This window comes from Chionomys nivalis, chromosome 18 (assembly GCF_950005125.1).
Source record: "Chionomys nivalis chromosome 18, mChiNiv1.1, whole genome shotgun sequence".
Classification (NCBI taxonomy): Eukaryota; Metazoa; Chordata; class Mammalia; order Rodentia; family Cricetidae; genus Chionomys; species Chionomys nivalis.
Window position 1 is genome coordinate 8,791,730 of NC_080103.1, and position 21,179 is coordinate 8,812,908.

General features: G+C 47.4%; 1 protein-coding gene across 2 annotated transcripts in view; it reads right to left on the bottom strand.

Annotated features, from left to right (window-relative positions):
- The window catches only part of Tuft1 (tuftelin 1), a 46,633-nt gene extending 26,140 nt beyond the window's left edge, over positions 1-20,493 (bottom strand). Inside the window, exons 1-3 of one of the 2 annotated variants that reach the window (XM_057793735.1) lie at positions 20,356-20,455; positions 484-558; positions 27-128 (exon numbers count right to left, since the gene is read on the bottom strand). In XM_057793735.1, the coding sequence (XP_057649718.1) occupies positions 27-128; positions 484-558; positions 20,356-20,415 (237 nt within the window). In that variant the 5' untranslated portion in view covers positions 20,416-20,455. Of the gene's footprint in view, positions 1-26; positions 129-483; positions 559-20,355 lie in introns of both variants that reach the window. The other variant, XM_057793736.1, reaches the window with a different exon arrangement.
- Between the last annotated feature and the right edge of the window lie 686 nt (positions 20,494-21,179).

Genomic DNA, 21,179 nt, shown 5'->3' on the forward strand with positions numbered 1-21,179 from the left:
AAAAAGGGGACGTGAACAAAGCTCACCTTAATGATCTCTTCGTGCCCATCATGGGACTCCACCAGTTCTGAAGCCAGAGCATGCCCAGAGGAGCGATCAGACACCATGGCGTAAGTCTTCCTGCCCGCCTGCCAGAGAGACAGAAGTGACTCAGAAACCACACAGCAACCAGGACCTTCTGCCCTCAACCCACACAGAGACCTACAGGAAGCTTCAGTCTGATTTCTTTGCCCCCCAAGAGCAGCCATACAGCAACAAGGACACAGGGCAGGGGATGTTAGTAGAAAACTTGGGTTAGCTTTTATTTTAGAGGGGCCTCCCATTTCCCAAAGCACAAGGCTGAGTTAGCTGGGTGTGTCTGCAGGAGATGCTCGCAGGCTTGCAGCAACAGATGTGGCTCCAGGCAACACCAGGGTGAAGGAAGGGTCAGGAGCAATGAGAACTGGCTGAGAGGAGGCCTCGCCCCAACAGACACCGTGATACCTTCTGGGCTATGTGCTCAAGTTCGTCTCCTGTCAGTTCACCCTGGAGGGTCAGCCTGAGAACGTCCACACTGCCCTAGTAATGACAACAGCAACAGAGACCCCTTAGCTGGAGAGGCCTTGACAAAGACAAGTCCAGAGAAACGCTCTCAGCTCGTCCAGTATCAGGTCTCCCTGGGTACTGGCATGTCTCTGACCGAGAAAGACTAGAGGCACATGGTTCCACAGATCACAGGAGCACAGGTATTGATTCTCCTTCCCCAGAGGACAGAGAAATTATCCTCAGACTATCATCTCCACGCCAAAATTCTTGCTTGTTTGTTTGTTCAGAGACTGGGTCTCATCCTGTCCAGGAGAGCCTTGAACTGCTGATTTTCCTGCCCCCAATTCCCCTGTGCTGAGATTACAGGTGTACACCAATGCACTCTGCTCTTGAACCCAGAATTTCAACCCTTGATAAACAGCCAGGAACTTTTTGAAGCCTAGGATATCCTTCTGAAACCAAACAATAAGTCAGACCCTGAATCCCAATTTGGGAGTGGACACACACACACATGTACATACATACAAACATACATAAAGACCCACACACGCACACACATACACTCACTCACTCACACACAATTTCAGCACTTAACAGGCGGAGGCAGGAAGATCGTCAATTCGAGGCTAGCCTAGAGTACACAAGTGAGACATTTCCAAAAAACAAAACAAGCAAATGGCAAACAAAGAAACAAAAACCTGAATACAACCAAGCCTCTATTAGCCATATGGAAATGATCCAAATTACAGAAGGCAAGATAGCAGGCATTTACTCTGAGATCAGAGTAATTTCAAAGGACGAAGGCGACTTTGCTAACTCAGGGTAGATTAAACACCTGTGAGGACAACTAAAAACCTCAGAGAGGAAAACATAAGTGAGAGAAAAGCAGGCGGCTAGAAATTTAGGATGCACGGGGACTTAGCCACTCTGGGCCTCAGTTCAAATGGGGAAAGACAAGGGGCTGACAGTCAGAGGGAGACAGCAGGAGGGTGGAGAATAGAGATGGAAACTCTGTTCTCTTCCTTTCTGATTTTCTTGCAGTGCTGGGATGGAACCCAGGCTACTTGCCCATGTTAGACTCCACCCAGCTACACCCCAGAGCCCAAGAGAAAATGGGGGTGCTGGGCATCCCAAGGAGGAAAGTGACCTTGAGCTGGTGCCAGGAGGCACAAACAGCTAGATCTGCGTTTGAGGCCAGACTGGTCTACATAGCATGCTCCAGGCCACAGAGTTAGAGGGTAAGACCCTGTCTCAAAATAAATAAATTATATTAAAACGATATGAAAAATAACAAAGAAGCAGACACATCAAGGTGGCTCTGCAGGTAAAAAGGCCTTTTGCCACCAAGCCTGGTGACCATGATAAATGGAAAGAAACATTAAGAGTGTAGATTATAGGGGCTGGAAAGATGGCTCAGCGGTTAAGAGCACTGGCTGCTCTTCCAGAGGTCCTGAGTTCAATTCCCAGCGACCACATGGTGGCTCACAACCATCTTCTGGTCTGCAGATGCACATGCAGACAGAACGCTGTATAATAATAAATGAATAAATCTTTAAAAATAAAATAAAAAAGAGTGTAGATCATAGTGTTGTGTGTGTGCAGGTCGAAGTCCAGGGTTAACATCAGGTATTTTCCCCGCCCCCTCAGTCTCACTACACAGCCCTGGCTGTCTTGAAACTCACTATTTAGAGCAGGCTGTCCTTGAACTCACAGGGGTCTGCCTAAATCTACCTTATTTCTTGAGACAAAGTTACTCACTGAACCTGAGCTCACCAATTTGGCTAGGTTGGAAAGCCAGCAAAGCTCCCACACCCTCCTGTCTCTGCCGTCGCGTACTGAGATTACAGGCACGTGCTACCACCAAGAGACAAACTCAGGCCCTCAAGATTGTACTTTACCCCAGCCCCAGAAGTTTGTTTGCTTAGAAAGGATTTCTTTGTTTTTATTTTATGTGAATAAGTGCTTTTCTTGCAGATATGAAAGTGCAGCATTTGTGTGCAATCCCCTTGAGGGCCAGAAGAGGGCACCAAATCATCGGAACTGGAGTTACAGACAGTTGAGTCTCCATGTGGGTGGTGGGAACCAAAGCCAGGTCCTCTGCAAGAGCAGTCAGTGCTCTTAGACTCTGAGCATCTCTCCTGCCTCCCTGCCCTCTCACCACAAAAATGATAACTGTGTGAGGCCGTGTATACGCTGCTTAGCATTGTTCCACACTAAACACATACTTCAAATAATACAATTTTATCTGTTCTTTAAAAAAGGGTATGTCAGGTGTGGTGGCACACACCTTTTTGAGACTAGTTCTCATTATGTCACCTAGAATTTGTTATGTAGACCAAGCTGGCCTTGACCTCAGAGATCTGCCTGTCTTTGTACTAGGATTAGAGGCATGCACCACCAATCTTAGTCGAGAAAATTAAGACAACATGTTAATCTTAGCAGTTAGTAAGGAGGAGAGTGGATTGTAAACTGTGATGGCTCTAATTAGGGTCTAATCAGCTTGACACAATCCAGAATCACCTGGGAAAGGAGGCTCAATGAGAAACTGTCTAGATTAAGCCAGGCAATGGTGGCATATGCCTTTGGTCCCAGCACTCGGGAGGCAGAGGCAAGAAGATCTCTGAATTTGAGGCCAGCCTGGTCTTCGAAGTGAGTTCTATGATAGCCAGAGAGACACAGAGAAGCCTTGTTTTAAAGAAGTCCAAAACAACGAGAACAGCAACACTACGGTACTTATGTGCTGGAGAAGAAGCCACCTTGGTAGGATACTGATTAGGATGGATGAAGTCCCAAGTCAGTTTTCAACACTTCATAAGACATGGTAGGGTTGCGGACACCTGTAATCCTAGCACCCGAGAAGTAGAGGCAAGAGGATCACAAGCTCCACCCTGGGCTACACAGTAAAATCTTGTTTCAAACGACCCCCTACCAAAAGATAATGAAACAGATATCCCTAAAATCCCATAACTATCAAAAGAAAAAACTAATACTATGAACAACTCTAAATATAAATTTGATCATTTATAATAAATAGACCAATTCCTAAAATAGAGAAAAAGAATATCTATCCCTACAAATCACTCACTCCCAAATGAATAGAGACTGTAGCTCATACGGAAATCAGGTTTATAGTCTGAACTCTCCAGGCCTGGACGTCTCCACTGAATCAGCTCATGGATTGGAGAAGCAGTGCCAGTTCTATGCAATCTCACCCAGAGAATGGAAGACTGTTCTGCTGTGGGAGCTCCTTCTGCTCCTTCAGCCAATAGCCTTTAAGATATCAGTTCACATGGGTGTGGCCTCTTGTACTATAAATGCAGCTGTAAAGCATGCGCTTGCTCTCTGACTGGAATCTTAAAGGCTATTGGCTGAAGGAGTGGAAGGAGCTCCCACAGCATTGTTCAGTCGATGAAGCTAGTGTAACCTCGTACAGACAAAGACAGAAATCGATGTGCATGCGTGCATGGAGGGAGATACAAACACACAACACCAGACGACTTGACAAACACCAGTATCTTTCACAAATATAATCTACTCCCTAATATTTTGTTATAGGCTGGACAAGAACACGAAGAGGCATTTTACTAATGAAGGGATACAGATGGTAAATAAGTACATATAAATAATTGTAAGCACATGTAAATTAAGATCACACTGAGCACCACCACATACCCACCAGAATTACTGAAGTAGCACTCATTTTGATAGTACATATACTAAAATGGGAACAGGGCCAGTAAGGTGGCTCAAGGGTGAGGGTGCTTGCTGTCAAGCCTGAAGGCCTGAGTTCAGTCCCCAGCACTCACGTGGTAGAGACAAAGAAACCCCTCTAGCAAGCTGATCTCTGTATTTGCATACGCTGTGGAATTATATGTGCACAGACTCATACAAAATCTCAAGTTCAAGGCCAGCCTGGGCTACAATAAGACTGTGTCTCAATATAACAAGGAAAAAATCCTTAAGAGTTATGGAAGATCTTGTCTGGCATGGTCAAGGCCTTGCATCCAATCTCCAGCATCACCCACTCCCCAAAGCCTCCCTTCAACAGGCAAATTGTTACATTTGGTGGGGTTTTGCTTATTAAAAAAAAATTTAGCCGGGTGGTGGTGGCGCACGCCTTTAATCCCAGCACTCGGGAGGCAGAGGCAGGCGGATCTCTGTGAGTTCAAGGCCAGCCTGGTCTACAAGAGCTAGTTCCAGGACAGGCTCCAAAGCTACAGAGAAACCCTGTCTCGAAAAACCAAAAAAAAAAAAAAAAAAAAAAAAAAAATTTAAGTTATGGGTATGGGTGTCCTACCTGTCCTACATCTGTGCACCATGTGCATGCCCAGTGACTATGGAGACCAGAAGAGGCTGGTGGGTCTCCGTGAACAGGACTTACAGGTGATTGAGAGCCACCATGTGGGTGCTGGGAATCAAACCAGGTCCTCTGGAAGAGCAGCCAGTGTTCTAACTGCTGAGCTGTCTCTAGCCCTGTGAACTGCTAAATTTGTAAATCCACTATATTAGAACATTACTTCGCAATAAAAGGGGACAAGTACTGATACCTATACTAGCAATCTCCAGAGAAGTATGAGTAGGAACAAAAGCAATAAAAAGGTAGATGCCATACAACTCCATTTATGTAATATTCTTGAATGAACAGGAAAGAAACGAAGACACCCTCTCCCTCTAAGCAGCCTGAGGTGACCTATGAAAATGGTTCACTACTTTCTTGACCCAGAAAACCCTACACAATTATGCAATTCAAGAGTTTTAAATCTTTGAATTCACTTTTTGTTTTGTTTTTTGAGACAGGGTTTCGCTGTAGCTTTAGAGCCTGTCCTGGAACTAGCTCTGTAGACCAGGGTGGTCTCAAACTCACAGAGATCCGCCTGCCTCTGCCTCCAGAGTGCTGGGATCAAAGGTGTGCACCACCACTGCCTGGCTTTATATTCACTTTAAGAACATCCATGTAACTGTCCAGGCCATCCAGGGTTTGCATATTGGAAAGCCACGGAGACCACAACCTACCAAAAGCCGCCATTTTAAAGGAGCAGCGTGTGCCGGTCTGGCAGCAGATGGCAGAGTCAGCAGATGTGCACAGGGCAAAAGTGGAGCTGGCCAGGGTCGGTGGCTAAAACATGCTGAGTGTCTCTGGGGCTTACAAACATAGAGCAGTGCACTACTTAGGGTCAGCTGTGGATTCTCCAGCCACTGAGCATACCAGGTGTGCTCCAGCAAAGCACCCACTACCAGAACTCACGAGCATACTAATCCATACATGAGCCCCTGACATGGAGGTGACCCCCTCACTGAAAAGGAACAACTGTTTCTAAGCCAGAAGAGGAGGTTGCACAAAAGAAAAAGAATTCCTAGAAGAAACAGAAGCTACAAATGTTACAGCCTTGGAATAAATTCAGCACAAAATAAATGCATAAAAGAAAAAGAAAGAAAGACCAGATTAAAGATTGCTGGGAGGGGCCGGGCGGTGGTGGCGCACGCCTTTAATCCCAGCACTTGGGAGGCAGAGGCAGGCGGATCTCTGTGAGTTCGAGACCAGCCTGGTCTACAGAGCTAGTTCCAGGAAAGGCTCTAAAGCTACAGAGAAACCCTGTCTCGAAAAACCAAAAAAAAAAAATAAATAAATAAAAAAAATAAAAAAAAAAAAGATTGCTGGGAGGGAATGGGAGGGTGGGGCAAAGGGCAGGGTGACTCCGAGGCAACAGCGATGGCAGAGATGCCTGTGTGAGCAGGGAAAGCTCAGGTGGTTTCCACGTCCGTATCCTGCAATACAGTTGTACTGGGGTCTGAAACTGAGGGATACGGATAGGGAATCCTATCTATTTTTTATATTTATTTTTATTTTATGTGCATTGGAGTTTTGCCTGCGTGTATGTCTCTGTGAGGGTGTCAGATCTTAGAGTTACAGACAGTTGTGAGCTGCCATGTGGGTGATGGGGATTGAACCCAGGTCCTCTGAAAGAGCAGTCAGTGCTCTTAACTGCTGAGCCATCTCTCCAGCCCCCCATCATCTATTTTTTTAAGGCAGGATCTCACATGGTGGCCTATCCTGTCTTTGAACTTGTAGTCCTGTTGCCTCAGCCAAAACTGTATTTAATGCTCACTAACACTCTATTTAATGGATAAACTAATTTATTCAAACCAACTCCTATGTAGGTTGTCACTTTACAGTTTATTCTCTGTCTCTGTCTCTCTCCCCCATCTCTATCTCTGTCTGTCTGTCTCTCTCTCTAACACACACACACACACACACACACAAACAGGTTTTTTTTTAAAAGAAAATATTGGGGCTGGAGAGAAGGCTCAGTGGTTAAGAGCACTGGTTTGGTTTTTAGCACGCACATGGCAGCTCACAACCACTCGTACGTAACTCTAGTTCCAGGGATCCAAGGCCTTCTTCTGGCCTCCATGGTAGTAATTCAGATACATGGTGCAATACATACACATACGTACATATATATATATATATATTGAAGATGGGAGCGGCGGGGCTGCGTCCCGCCACCTGGTTAGCTTTACCCGGAATAATTACAAGGCACTGTATTCATTTAAACGCTGCTTGGCCCATTAGTTCCAGCCTCTTATTGGCTAGCTCTTACATATTGATCTAACCCATTTCTGATATTCTGTGTAGCCCCACGAGGTAGCTTACCAGGGAGATCTTAACCTGCGTCTGTCTGGAGTGGGAGAATCATGGCGACTCACTGACTTGGCTTCTTTCTCCCAGCATTCTGTTCTGTTTACTCCGCCTATCTAATTTTCTGTCCTATCAGGGCCAAGCAGTTTTCTTTATTAATTAACCAATGAAAGCAACAGATAAATGCAAGACCCACCTCCATCATACACATACACACACACACACACACACACATACATAAACATGCACAGTCAAAACACATATGCATGATATAAAGTAAGTAAGCCACAAAGAAATCTTTATTTGATAGATCAAAACGATCTGTAGCAGTCCCTGGGTCACTCTTCCATCTCTTTACAGAAAAGGAATAGCATTTGGGACAGTTGCAACGATACTCTGCCCACCTCAATCTCTGCAGAATTCCTACTCAGCCTTCAAGGCTCAACTTGAAAGTTAGGGTTATATTTCAGTTGGCAGAATGCTTGCCTACCATGCACGAGGCCCCGGGTTCAATTCCCAGCACCATATACACCTGGTGTAAAGGTGTACACTTGTAACTCCAGCATTTGGGGGGCTGAACAGAGTAAGATTAGAAGTTCAAGGTCAACTACACAGTAAACCCAAGGCCCAGCTGGGCCACATGAGACCCTGTCTTTAAAATAAAATAAAATTAATTAATAGGCTGGGTGCGATGGCGTATGTCTTTAACTTTTGTTTTGGTTTTTAGAGACAGGGTTTCTCTGTGTGACCCTGGCTGCCCTGGAACTCGCTCTGTAGACCAGGCTGTCCTCAAACTCAGAGGTTCTCTTGCTTCTGCCCTCCCTCCTCCACTGCAAGTGCTGAGAAAAAAGGCATGCAATAGCACTGCCTGGCCTACATTTTTATTTTTAATCATTTTTATTTTTTATTTAATGTTATGGATGAGTGTTTTGCCTACATGTATGCAAGTATATCATCTGTATGCAGTGCCCAAGCAGGCCAGAAAAGGGTGTCAGATCCTCTGGAACTGTAATTACAGAGGCTGGCGAGCGGCTATGTGGATGATAAGAATCAAGCCCAGGTCCTCTAGAAGTGCTCCTAACTACAGAGCCATCTTTCTAGGCTGGGTACCAGCTGGAATCCCAGTACTCAGGAAGCAGAGGCAAACAGATCTCTGTGAGTTTAAGGTGAGCGTTCCAGGCCATTCAAAGCTGTAAAATGTTTAGGTTTAATGCATATGTTAAAAAATTTAGATTTTGATCCCCTTTACACTGCCCTAATGTTTGGCAGTAGCACTCATAATCTTATTGTGGAGTAGGCATTTAGGAAGGAGGATATACCTTAGGTCGGACTAAATGGTGAATACTGGGTTTGGAAAACGCCCTTTCTTCTTGTCTGGAAGATGGAGCTATTGGTGCCCAAAATTATATCATTGTATCTTTTATTTGAGGAGCTCCTCACAGTCTTTTCATTAATGATAGATACAGGGGCCCAATGACGGGAGTTAGTGTGGACCCTCGCCTGAACAGCACACCATACAGAGGTTGTAAAAACCGGCTCAACATGGCATGGTGCCAGGCACGAGGATCGCCCTCCACATGGCCTAAGACAGGGTGCCCTGTGGTCAAAGACCTGCTTACTTTAGGTCTTGCTAGATACCTTTTATTTGAGGACCTCCAAGGAACTAATGCTACTTATAAGGCACCCCTCTGTTCCCAGGAGAGGTAAATTGCTCCACCATTCGAGAGGAGGGTCCCTCCTTGTCCCAGTCCCTTCCCATTTAGATCTGACACCAGGGTTAGACTCTGACCTGGTGCCCTCCACTTGATAGATGCCTGCTTTTATAAAAGGAAGGGGGATATGTCAGGAGCCGTGTCCCCCCAAAATTTACAGGAAGCACCACCGTGAGGAGTTTTTGCAGAGGGCTTCACTTTCCAATTGTATTGAGAATAGTCTTATTGACCAAGCCTATCTCACACCCAAATTAACTGTTAATAGAGAGCTATCTGTTAGCGGAACCTGCCTCACATTCCAGACTATCTAGACAACTAGGTGGGTCAACTTGTGACTTCCTGACCAAGGAATTGTGACCTGACGACCTGACCGATCGTAACCTCTTGGACTACGTGACCGGCATGGACCACGTGGCAAGACCCATGCCCCAGAGCCGGGCGGTGGTGGCGCATGCCTTTAATCCCAGCACTCGGGAGGCAGAGGCAGGCGGATCTCTGTGAGTTCGAGGCCAGCCTGGTCTACAAAGGGAGTTCCAGGACAGGCTCCAAAGCTACAGAGAAACCCTGTCTCGAAAAACCAAAAAAAAAAAAAAAAAAAAAAAGACCCATGCCCCAGCCCCCCAAGCTCCTCATCCAGGGGCTATATAAGCTGTAACCATGACTCTAATAGACGGAGGCTTCGACAAATCTGCCTAGCCTCCTTCCCCTTATCAGCCTATGTCTTTCAGGTGGTGCCTCTCAGTGACCCTGGAATAACTGACCAGCCAGGCGGGTTACAAACCCTAGACAGAGTGACCCGTCGAGGCGGTCTACAAGAGACTAACAAGAATTTAAATCCAGCCTGGGCTATACAGTGTGTTCAAGGGAGCTTGGGCTCTTAAATTAAAAAGAAAAAAAAAATAGACACTAATTCACAAAACATGGCTTTTCATTTAAGTACACGAACACACAGTAATTGTCAACTCCTACACACAGCAATTACTATGAGTGGGACCCTACTGGGCTCCAGTCCAAGGACTTTACATGTGCTAACTCATTTAAGCCTAACAACAGCATGCAGTAGGCACCACCGTTCCAATTTTACAAACAGGTTCACAAGTGAAGAGTCTCGTCATGCAACTGCTCAGAGACAAACCCCAAGACCTGCGGCTCCAGTCCCGGCTTCTAACCAAGACGCCACATGGCATTTGTTCTAAGCAAACACACAGGAAAACAAAGAACACACACACGGGGGGGGGGGGGGGGGGGGGAGTGAGGAGGAGCAGAGGTTCGAGGTCATCCTGACTACACACAAGTTTGAGGCTAGCCTGGTCTATGAGACCCTGGAAGGGAAAGGAGAGTGGGGGAGGGGCACGAGGGCCTTTTTCCCCATATATTTCTGTGGTTTTGGGTTTACATGTGTGCGCGTCTATTGTGTGTGTTCGCGTAGGTGAGCGTGGAGGCTGAAGGTCAACTTTGGGTGTCACTCCTCAGTAGCCATTATTCTTTTTAGACAGGGTCTGTCCTTGACCTGGAGCTCACAGAGTAGGCTAGACTGCTGACCAGTGAAGTGTAGGGACCCTCCTGTCTCTCCCTCCCAGCATGGGGATTTCAAGGACCCCGCCACCAGGTCCTTAGTGTGCCCAGCAAGCAATTTACTGCTTGAGCCATCTCGCCAGCCCCTCTGTGGAAATGTTGCCTAACACCCCCATAGTAAAATTATAGTGAGGAGAAGGGAAGCAAGTCCTAAGGCTAGTCAGAAGTGAGCCATGTGAATCCCATCTCGTCCGCTCATCCTGCAAGCGCTTGCCCCCTGGACCCTGATTACAGTCTGTAGATCGCGGGTGACCATACCCACGCTGCTCAGTTTGGGACAGAGTAGGAGCTGAGTGAGGGCAATGCACAGGCACTAGGTGTATGGAGGCAGCAGGGAGGAGGGCATCTAACAGACGGTCTACACAATCCTGGAGAGAGAGGCCCAGGGTTCTCTGCGGACGCTACAGAGCCACAGACCTCATCCCACAACTCCAAAACAGTGCCAAGGATGGAAAACCTAGGGCTCCTCTCTGCTTGCTGAGAACAGCTGTCCTCTGACCGCAGGCAGAAAAGACCTTTAGAAACCACCCCAAAATGTCAGGCAGGATGGTCCCCTCTGGGGCCTCCCGCAGGGCTACAGGGGAAGTGGAGTCTTCTTGAGGAGCAAAAGCAGGACTAATCATAAGGTGAGCAGGCCTCTAACCTCATAAACACTCTCCGGAGAAGCCCAGCGACCTCCAATTACAACAGCCTCTGAGCCCTGTTCAAACAAACCTGCGGTGTGACTCATTCCTCGGAGCAGGGAGGGGGTAAACACATAGCTAAGGGCTTAGCAGATCAAGAGGCTCAGAGAGGTGATAGGAGATAAACAGGGGGGCCCCAGGGGTTCTCACACCACAAGCTTACTGAGTGGGAAAAGATCCATGGGAACAACCCGCTTTCCTAGAACCCACTCTTTAGGCGGCTACGGAGCCACTAGTTCTGGGAGTGGGGAGGTCCGGGTTAAAATGCCGGGGTCAGAAAGGGAAGGGAAACAGAAATGGTCTCTGAGCTGAAAACCTCGAAGTCACCTCTTCACCTTGTACCCAACTCCTGCAGGCTGATGTAGTCTCACAAGCTGCTGCTGCGGCGGCCATCTTAGCCACTGACAGCCCCGTCTGTGGCTTGTCCAGCTTATGTCCACCCGAAAACTGAGAATGCCACCTTCTCCTAACACTGGTTCCTGAGAGGCCAACAAGAGGGAAGAGGGAAGAGGACGGGATGGAATGGGATAGCTGGGTACCCACACTCTCTCAGGGAAGGTCTCCAGTTCACTGGGGGAGTAGGCTTGGTGTGCCTGGTCCTCCAGAAGACAGACTCCCTTCCCTCCTCCTCACAGGTAAACCAACAAAACAGGAGGGAGTACCTCTCATCTGGCAGCCTACCCGTAGCATGGACTGGACAAGCGCCACAATGGGACTCACCCTGACTGGGGAAAGAAAATGAGGACACTTGGAGCAACACCATTTCTCATAGTCTGCAGCCCCACACCGGTGCCTGGCAGTGACAGTATGGGACACCTGCCTCAAGCGCAGCCAGGCCGGGGAAAGGGGGACTCCCCAGACCGGATACACCAAAGGCTGAAGCTTCCCTGGTCTCAGACGCCTTGCCTTGTGATTGGTTTCCTGTTCTCACAGGCTTCTTTCATTTATCATCTCCACCCTGCTCTACCCACCCCACATTCTCCTCTCTTCCTGCTTCTGCTGCCCAGCCTAAAATCTGGGCCAACAGTCTTCCTGGCACACATCCATTCTCCCAACGAAGCCTGCCACCCCTAAGAAACAAGGTGTTTCACAAGACTGCACCATGACCCAAAGAGGCACATGCCATAATTACCAGCAGGCGGGGAAGCTCGTCCCACCCGATCTGAGCACTAGCCCTGGAACCGAAACCATCTGGTGCACGCTCCACCCCGGAGAAATACGGGCAAGGTTGGTGCCACATGCTTACTGGTTAAGTAACCTTCCTCTCTCACATCTTCCCCTCCCAAACCAGGCAAGAAAGCCAAGCTCTCCCGGAATCCTTGAGGACTCACTGAAAAGGTAGAGCGGGCATGCAAAAGGAGTAGGGAATGGTGTGAGGAGAAACTCACATTGGGAGTCTAGGGCAGGGGCCGGAAGAAATAGTCCCCAAACTTGAAAGATTCCTCCACCCAAGAGTTTCTTCTCCACCCAGGTGTCACGGAGACAGGACTTTCAGCATTTCAAAATTCGTCCCACTGGAGGAAGCACCAATGAGCACAAAATGCTCTTCTTTAGTGGCTTCGAACTCACTATGTAGCCCAGGATGAACTTCTAATCTGCCTGCTTCTACCTCCCCAGTGCTGGGCCACCATGGCACATTTATGTGGTTCGGGGAACTGAACCCAGGGACTTCATGCTGGGTGAGCACTCTGACAGCAAAGCCATGCCCCTGGCCTCTCAATGCTCTCTAAAAATAAGAATACTCAAACAATTCCATCCCCAGGTATAAAAGGAAAATAAGTCTACATAAAGTTATAAAGCTCCCTAGCACCAATACTTACAACAGCCGAAGACTAGAAAGAATCCAGAGGCGGCCATTTATTCCATGATGAACACACCACAGGATACCAGAGTTAACATGGAGCATCAGTCAGTGCTAAAGATGAACGAAGGCCTGCCGTGTCATATGTGTATGGGCCTTTCAGCAACACACAACTTGAAAGGCAGTCAGAAGGAACACAGACTGCTTGACTTCATTTATGGGAAATGTAAAAATGAATAGGAAATTCATAGGCAAACAGACTAGTAGTTGCCTGGGGTTGGGGAGACTCAGAGGAACGGGGAATGAGTGGCTGCCAATAGATGAAGATGTCTTTATGAAGTGAGCAAAAGGCTCCAAAAGTGGACCAGCAATGACTGTGTATCTCTGAATACACCAAAACCACAGAACTATATACCTTAAACTGGTGAACCATTGGCATGGTTTTAATAAAGTTTATAAAATGGTTAAAATTCATGGTTCGCTTACAATAAACCACACCCCAATTTTAAAAATATTTATCTTTGTGTCACGTACACGAGTATTTTACCTACATGGATATCTGCGTACCACACAAGCACCTGGTGCCCAGAGAGGCCAGAGGAGGGCATCAGATCCCCTGGAGCTGGAGTTATGGGTAATAGCGAGCTGCCCTGTGGGTGCTGGGAACTGAACCCAGGTCCTCTATAAGAGGGGCCAGTGCTAGCCGGGCGGTGGTGACGCACGCCTTTAATCCGAGCACTCGGGAGGCAGAGGCAGGCGGATCCCTGTGAGTTCGAGGCCAGCCTGGTCTACAAGAGCTAGTTCCAGGACAGGAACCAAAAAGCTACGGAGAAACCCTGTCTCGAAAAATTAAAAAAAAAAAAAAAAAAAGAGGGACCAGTGCTAACTCTGAGCCATCTCTTACAGTTCAAGCATTGACTAGAGAAAAAGTAGGCTCAATCATTAAACTATTTTGGCTTCTGAAGCCTTACAGGAAGCATCTAATAGACAGTAAAGACAAAGGTTCATCCTACAGCAGATAAACAAGTTCCAAATCTTTCCAAGACCAAAAAAACCCCTCAAGTGTGGTAGTATAGGCCTTTAACTCTGGAGCCCAGGAAGTTAAAACTGGGAGGACACGGGTGCGCATTCTCTCTCTGCGCAGCTCCCACCGGACAGATAGAAAGTCGGACCTCCCACTCTTGTAGCGTGAGGTTCCCCTTATAACCATTAAAATATAATTGTTATTCTTGAGCTGGCCTGGTTATTTATTGTACCGACCTAATTCGCAACAGATCTCTGTGGGTTAAAGGCTAGTCTGGTCTACAGAGCAAGTTCTAGGACAGTCAGGGCTAGAAAGAAAGAGAGCCTGTGTCAAAACAAGAAAAGAAATAAAGAAGGAAGGAAAGAAGGAAGGAAGAAGGGAGGGAGAGGTTAGGGGAAAGCACAGTATATAAGGAAGGGTAACACAGAGATAAGAAAAAATAGCCCAGAGTATACCAGCTCCCTTGGCCACGAGAAATGGAAAAATGAAAAGGGCCATTAACTCTCAATACCACTGTGAAGGCCCAGCCCTGCTGACTAGCAAAAGTCATTCAGCTCTCCACCTTGGGCCACCTGGTCTCCCTTGGCTCCCTACACTGGCAGAGACCTGGAACATCAAGGAAAGAAAAAGGAACAGGTAAGAATAAGCAAATGTGGCCGTGCACACCTTTAATCCTAGAACCGGGGAGGCAGAGGCAGGTGGATCTCTAAGTTTGAGACCAGCCTGGTGTACAGAGTGAGTTCCAAGACAGCAAGGGCTACAGAGAAATCCTGTCTCAAAAAACAAAAACAGGGCTGGAGAGATGGCTCAGAGGTTAAGAGTACTGGCTGCTCTTCCAGAGATCCTGAGTTCAATTCCCATCAACCATACGGTGACTCACAACTATCTATAATGAGATCTGGTGCCCTCTTCTGGTATGCGCCAGGCATACATGCAGACAGAACACTATATACACAATAATAAAAATCTTAAAAAAAAAAAAAAGTGAAGAAGAAGCACATGCCTATATGAAGAGATGAAAGCATGACCAAAGTCAGACCAGGTGTGGTGGCACATGCTTTCAATCGTAGCACTTTGGAGAGTGAGGCAGGAGGACCACAGCAAATCTGAGGCCATCCTGGGCTACCTTAGTTCTAGGTCAGCCTGGGTACAGTATGAGACCCTGCCTCAAAAAGGGAGTGGAGCGGAGGAAGTGAAGATGGTTCCATGGGTGAAATGCTTGCTGTACAAGCAGAGTACAGATCCCCAGAGACTGAGAAAGAAATCCTGATGTTAGCATCTGGCCTCTACGTATACCTGCACTCACACATAGACACACGCAATCCTATTTCCTCCACCCCTAGACTTGGGTGCCCAGGCACAGTTAAAACAATTCATTCCAGGGGCTGGAGAGATGGCTCAGAGGTTAAGAGCACTGGCTGCTCTTCCAGAGATCCTGAGTTCAATTCCCAGCAACCACATGGTGGCTCACAACCATCTGTACTGAGATCTGGCGCCCTCCTCTGGTGTGCGGGCATACATCGAGGCAGAATGTTGTATACATAATAAATAAATAAATCTTTAAAAAAAAAAAAATTCAGTCCACACCAGTGGCAAACACAAAATAAGAGCTAACATCTGACCGCTTACCACGTGCCAAGCGCTGTGTTTAATGTTTCATACACATTATCTTACTTAATCCCCATAATGATCTTATGAGAAGGCACAATTGCTGTCTCTTCTTACATATTAGGAAACTGAGAATGAAGAAATTAATTACCAAAGTACTTAGTCAGACTTACAAAGTTATGCTGCCTTTCTTTTAAAACAAAAAAAAAATTAATTATTAATTATTTGTTTCCTTTGAGACAAGTTCTCATGTATCCCAGGCTGGCCTTGAACTCCCTACGTACCAAGGATGATCTTGTACTTCTCATCTCCCTGACTAATTTTCTGAGTGCTGGGATTATATGCATGTGCACTACACCCAGTTTGTATAGCACTGGTGATCGGATCCAGGACCTGGTGATCCAATCCAGGGCCTTTTGCATGCCAGGCAAGCAATCCAGCAGCCTCAGAGCCACGTTCTTAACTGCAATGCTATTAATAGAAATCACAGGTTAACTAAAAACTGTGGTTACACTGCAATCACAAGAAAGGGCTGTCTAAAAAATAGGAGACTATTAATCTTCTTATAATTCCTACAAGTCAACAGATATTTAAAACTGATAGAAAACAAACAAAACCAGGAAGCACAGCTCTGTGGTGGAGCACTTACTTAGTGCTCATGAGGCCCCAGGTTCAATTCTCTGTACCTCTAGTGTTTTCTCAGTGGGTATTGGGGGTAGTTGGGTTGGGGGTGTAGCTCAACTAGAAGAAAGCATGCCTGGCATGTCCAAAGTCCTGGTTTTGACCCCCAGCATCACATAAATAAGGCATGTTGTCAAATGGTTGTAACCTTAGCATTCAGTAGGTGAAGGCAAGAAGGAAGGTCAGAAGTTTAAGGACATCATTATTGGGTTTGAGGACACCCCAAATACAAGCAACTCCGAGGAAAGGGGGAGGGAGGAAGAAGAGGAAAGGAGCTAACTAAATGGCTTAGCAAAGAGGTGTCTGATGCGGAACCTGATGAGACCCACATGGCAGGAGAGAACTGATTTCCCTGACTGTCTCCTGACCTCCACACATGTGCCACGGCAGATTCCCACTCCTGCCCAAGCAAATGAATGAACTTAATTTTCAAAACAGAAAAAAAATTACTATAAGCATTTTATTTAGAAACAGAGGTTCGCACCAGACAAAACAGGTAAGAGTTGAAAGTGGCCACTTTCCATGCAACAGAACTTAAAGTACAGAACAACTGTATTTTTTTCAAAACCCATCTGATATTAGTTTCATTTTATAAATCACATACAAGAGCAGGCTAAAACCCCAGCACTTGGGAGATGGACATGGGAGGACCAGGAACTTTCATGTTAGCTTAAGCATGAGACCTTGCCTCAAAATGCCAGAAACCAAAAAAAAAAAAAAAAAAAAAGTAAGATATTCTTTAAATGTTATTTATTGATTTTATATATATAAATGTTTTTCCTTCATGTATGTATGTAAACCACACATGCCTGGTGCCCGTTAGAAAAGGGCACGTGATCCCCTGGAACTGAAGTTGTGGGTGGTGGTAAGCCACACACTACATGGGTGTCGAGAATCAAATCAACTAGAGCTCTGAACTATGAAGCCATCTCTCTATCCCACATAGTCTTTTCATTTAAAAGGTCAAAGGGGGGGGGCTGGAGAGATGGCTCAGCTGTTAAAGACTAGGCCTGCAACTAAAAATATAAAAAAGTCAAAGAGAGGGAGGGAGTGAGGGAGACAGCAGGGATGGAGGGAGGAAGGCAGGCAGGCACCCGTGCCGGGTCTAAGGCACGAACACGTTCTTTACACGCAGCCTCCATGTCCTCCACTGGTGACAGCATGTGGGTTTTGCACCCCATCCTTCACTGGGCAATCTTGTAAAGTCCAGGAGTCCTGCTCTGTCCTAGTTAGGGAGAATGCCAGGAAACAATGGCTCCCTGGATCTCAGAAGAATGGCAAAAGGGCCTAAGACAGCTGGAAGCACCCAGCTTTCAGCTCTCCTTTATCTTCTGTGCACCGTTCGTTCTCTCCTAATAAGCCCCTCTCAAAGTAGCTAGGTCACTGTATTGTTTACTATAAGCAAAAGAAGGCAGTGGAAATGTCTAATGAGTTTGATAGTCATTTGTATTTTCTATGCCAATATAATTTACCAAGGACACTTTCAAACAAACATTTTTAACATCAAAATATATTTATAACCAGACAGACACAGTAGGCTGCACCTTTAATCCCTCCAGATTCACATGTAACTGAAGCAACATTTTTGTCCAAAGGCTACTCTTGCCAATACTCTAGGGATGTCAGCTCCTTTTTTTTTTTTAAATGCTGTTTCTCTTCCACTATATATTTTTTTTTGTTTTGTTTTGAGACAAGGTCTTGCAAGCTATGTAGTCATAACTGGCCTGATTCACTATGTAGACCAGCTGGCCTCAAATTCCCAGAGGCCCATTTGTTTCTGTGTTCCAAGTTCCAAGATTAAAGGCATGTACCACTATGCCCAGCCTTACCTCTATGTTCTTGTTTGTTTGCTTAGTGACAGGAATATAGACAGCTTATTAAGGAAGAGAAAGGCACTCCCAAAAACACATAGGTGGGGTACAGTGCCGGAATGGACGGAAGCTCAAAAGCTTTCTGCCCCACAATGTTGATTTCAGACCCACTAGCGGCTCTGGTGCGCGGCTCTGAAAGACTGTGCCTTTACAAATGTCCAACCAAAACAGCACTACAGTGTGTTAACTGCACTTTCTCATCAAAGTGTGAAGCATGGGAGACACAGGGTCCCAGGATTCTGACTCCAACTGTCTACACTCCCAAATCCTGGGGGCTTGTTTTCCTGATGGGGGTGGGGTCAGTTAGTCGAATGCTTGCCTGGCATGCCCACAGCCCTGGGTTCGACCCCAGCACCCATACGTCAGGCATCCATTGACTCATTTATTTACTCATACCTTTTGCATCCTCACTGAGCACCGTTCAATGGTATGAGTCCACGACAGGTTCCCAGGAACTGACCAGGGCCATAAATTCTATCTGTAGATTGGCTCAGTCAGAGGCGAGGAATCCAGGACAAACCCTGTCTCCTGACTGATTGATTGTTTACCATCTGTCCTTCCTCCTCAAGAACCCAGGAATGTCTCCAAGAGCAAATCGAGGCAAAGGTTTCTTCATTCCCAGCTCTAGAGCAAAGTGAGTCTCGAGTCTAGCATGTCTCCTCCGTGATACAAAGCTCTCTAGTCAGCTCTAAACGTACCTAGACCCAGAACTAATTCCTTGCTATTCTCCATCTCTGCTCTCTGTCCCACAAAACAAGCAACAAAAGTATCAAGGGACAGCAGCAGGTCCTTCTGTGTTCTGGTTCTCTCTATAGGACGTGGGTCTTTTTCTACATCAAGCAAAGAGACGCCCATGACCCCTCACTCTTCTTCATTCCACATTCTTTCCCTGACTCAACCATTCCAAAACAGCAAAAGCATGGAGAACTTGAGATTGGTTGGCTGTTGGTTTTGTTTTTTCCATTTGGTCAGCATCTCTTACCTGGAAGGAAAGGCTGGGTTTGGGCAGTGTCAAGACTTGTAATGTGGCAGAAACATTCATACTTCTAGGCAAAAATGTCAAGGGGACGGTGAGCAGACTTCAGTGATCAGCTGTATTCTAAACGTCAAATGAGCACCTATTCTACAACTATCCTTTGAAGAAGAGCCATAATCCAGTTGTGGCTGGGTTAGCTTTGCCTCAGGGACACGCTGAGACAGGCAGAAGCAAAGAAATCAGATGGGGGGGGGCACAACCCCCCCATCACCTTGGCTCTCATTTCACTCTCCCACAATAGCTTGGAAATAAATTAATTAGCACAGATCTACGGTGTATTTGGATCCCCCAGCAACACCTAGAAACATTCAGCATCAAATTACCGGTCTTTCCCTCTGGAGAGAGAAAAATCATGCGGTCAGCTGAGGGTGCTGGGTGGGGAGGGCATAGGAGAACAGGGAAAACTGGCTTGCTCTGGAGAACGCTCGCCTCTGCCTCTCTCTCTCTCTCTCTCTCTCTCTCTCTCTCTCTCTCTCTCTCTCGCTCGCTCGCTCGCTCGCTCGCTCTGTCTCAAGACATCCCTTTCATTCCCTCCCGGGGCTTGGCAATTGGACACGGAAGCAAAACCCAGGAAGCTACTGGTTGGTCGAAAGAGGGAGGGGATTATTAAAGCAAGATGAAAAAATAAATTCGAAAGAGGTGACAGTCACACGGAAAGCTCTATCCATCCTCTTAGCGAAAGGTAGAATCTCTGACCAATTCCGGAGTTGCCTGAAATCAGCCCGCCCTCCCACGCTCTCGCCTCTTCCCTGCCCTAGCATTTCACCCTCTGCCTCATTTTTCTAGTTAAAGGATCACCCGAAGCACCATAAAAGTCTTTGAAAGGCTTCTGAGGTCATCGGGATACACTGACAAGCCTAAGCCTCCAGGACCGGCACAGTGTCCGAAACGGCGCAGGAATTTGGTCCCTTGAGCGTCTCAAACGACCCAATCCAGCTGCCCATGAGACACCTAAATAAAGCGCCCGGTCCCAGGGCCGGGGTTGCAGTGTCTTCGCCAAGGACAGGTACCCCCCAGCAGGGAGCCGCCAGGGTTTCGTCCCGCATCTCCCACGCCACCGTCCGCCGCAAGGCAAAGAAAGCGCACGGGGCGACGCGGGCCTGACCACACCAAGCCGGGCGTCAGGTGAGGCACGGGAGCGGCGGGACTGGACAGCCACGGTGCCGAGGCGGGAAGGCGGGGTGAGCGAGACGACCTACCGCGGTCTGGCCCTCCGGGTGCACGTCCACCAAAGTACACCAGTTCCGCGTCCCGTTCATCTTTCCGCGGAGGTCGCACGGGAGTCCTCAACTCCGAGGTCCGGCGGCAACTGGGCAGGCACGCACGGAACCGCCCCCTGGTATAGGCGCGTCGGGGGCGGGACTGGATCTGGGCCACGCCCAACACGGTATTTGTCAATGGGTTGAGCGGAAGAGAGGGGGCGGTGCCAAGAAGCTTCAGGTCTCGCCTACTAGCCCTATCGAGATTTACATAAAGGTGGGGCTTGGGAGTGAAGGCAGGGTGGCAGCTGGGTACGAGGAGGTGGTGAGTCTGTGGTGGAATCTCAGCATTCATTAGTCTTGTCTCCTTTCAGTTCTCCAGGATCGGTGCAGGGAAAGAATCTGTCTGGCCCTCTGTAAAAGTGAGTTGGGGCCGGCACATGCTTCTATGGTCTCTCCTCTCACTAAACGTAAGCCAGCCTGTAGGGTTTTTAGAGCTGAGTAAATCTTTCCTCTGTGGCAAATAGCTAGGCAAGCACCAAGGGCCAGCTCACTAGGACTAGTCTAAGCCAGTTTGGCAGGTGCTTTTCCCTGGCAAGCCGCCCAGGACGGAGTCAAAACCAGCTAAGCTCTGGGTGGGGCTTGTTTTCCAGAAGCTACCCTTATATGGTGGAGAGAGGCGGGACAAATCGCCTTAAAAGGAATTTGCGCCCTAGAGAAAAGATGAGTCTCAACAGCACCAGAGGCATTTGCTTCTTTTGAGGACTGAACGCTGGTAGATGGCTATCCCACTGACTGATCCAGAGGGACAGGCCGTGTGTAAA